At 68.3% G+C, this 1,552-nt stretch overlaps 1 protein-coding gene across 1 annotated transcript in view; it reads left to right on the forward strand.

Moving 5' to 3' along the window:
* PRPF31 (pre-mRNA processing factor 31) overlaps positions 1-1,552 on the forward strand; it is a gene marked incomplete in the record, with an annotated part of 20,300 nt that overhangs the window by 17,894 nt on the left and 854 nt on the right. Inside the window, 3 exon segments of the mRNA XM_027770392.1 lie at positions 900-1,027; positions 1,097-1,169; positions 1,456-1,536. Coding sequence (XP_027626193.1) covers positions 900-1,027; positions 1,097-1,169; positions 1,456-1,536 — 282 coding nt within the window.

Below are 1,552 nucleotides of genomic sequence, written 5' to 3' on the forward strand. Positions count from 1 at the left end.
CGGGTGCCCCCAGCCCACCTCAGTCACCCAGGAGGGTCTCGCCATCTTGTGAGCGCATGACTGCGGGCTCTGGGAGTCGGCTGTGCCTGCGCTGGGTGTACCGTCCCCAGCAGGGTCCCTCTCCTAACCGGAGGGGATGCCCCCCAGGTAATTAGCTTGCACGGTCCTCCCTGGGCCCGTTGAGGTGGGCATGTTTTCTGCCTGTCACTGTTCTCCCAGCACCTGGCACCACGTCAGGTGGCGGGTCTCCCCCACCTCCCCGCCTTTGCTGGGGACACAGCGGTGAGTCACACAGACCAGCCCTGGCTTCACGGCATTGGCCCTCTAGTTGGGCAGGGTGACAGGCAGCAGGGGAGCCTGGGCTGCACCTGGAGGGCGAGGGGAACGCCGGCACCAGGGGGCAGTGAGGGAGGTCTGCCGCTGGCTCAGCTAGCGGGTCGAGCGTGGGGCTTCCCCCGGCCCGGATGCCAGTCGGAGCGAGTCCCGTGCGTCCTCACGGACAGTGTTCCAGGCATGGGCATGGCCGTCACAGAGGCCCTGAGGCTGTGGAGTCGGGGACAGATGACGTAGAGCCTAACTGGCCCGGGAGATGTGGGGTGCAGAACTCAAGAGGGTTTGAGTGCAAGTCACATGTTCAGGGGCGCGGGTTGTGGGTGAGCTTTTACGTTAGAGGGGACAAGGCCCTCCAGGGCCCAAGGAGGAAGGAGGGAGCCCAGGGCCGGCACTGTGGTCGGCAGACGGGTGCACGAGGCCCCGTGGGGCGCACAGAGTGGCTGCCTAGCCTCCGCCCTCCCCAGGTGGGGAAGGAGGGAGCCCAGGGCCGGCACTGTGGTCGGCAGACGGGTGCACGAGGCCCCGTGGGGCGCACAGAGTGGCTGCCTAGCCTCCGCCCTCCCCAGGTGGGCTACGAGCTGAAGGACGAGATCGAGCGCAAGTTTGACAAGTGGCAGGAGCCGCCACCCGCCAAGCAGGTGAAGCCGCTGCCCGCGCCCCTCGATGGGCAGCGAAAGAAGCGAGGTGGCCGCAGGTGAGGCCGGGCCATGGGGGAGTCGGGAGGGAGAGCCTGCAGCCCCACTGACCCCTGTGCTCCGCTCAGGTACCGCAAGATGAAGGAACGGCTGGGGCTGACGGAGATCCGGAAGCAGGCCAACCGCATGAGCTTCGGGGAGGTCAGCCCCAACCGGGTCTCTGTGACCCTCAGAACTGGAGCCCGCTTTGCCCAGCCCTGCAGGCCTGTCCTTCCCTGCCGGCTGGCTGTTCCCGGGTCCTGCTGTGCATGCCCCCTCCCACCCTCACCCTGCCCATCCCATGAGAGCTTGCTCACGTGCCAGCCCCAACACAGGGAGCCGCCCTGGAGCTGGCTGGCCAGTCACTGCTGGGCTCCCTGTGGCCGAGGCGCCCCGGTGGCTGGCTGGGGCGGGGCAGGCGGCCTGACTGCGGGCCCTCCCTTCTCAGATTGAAGAGGATGCCTACCAGGAAGACCTGGGCTTCAGCCTGGGCCACCTGGGCAAGTCAGGCAGCGGGCGCGTGCGGCAGGCACCGGGGAACGGGG

The sequence above is a fragment of the Tupaia chinensis genome, unplaced genomic scaffold (assembly GCF_000334495.1).
Source record: "Tupaia chinensis unplaced genomic scaffold, TupChi_1.0 Scaffold000131_1, whole genome shotgun sequence".
Classification (NCBI taxonomy): domain Eukaryota; kingdom Metazoa; phylum Chordata; class Mammalia; order Scandentia; family Tupaiidae; genus Tupaia; species Tupaia belangeri.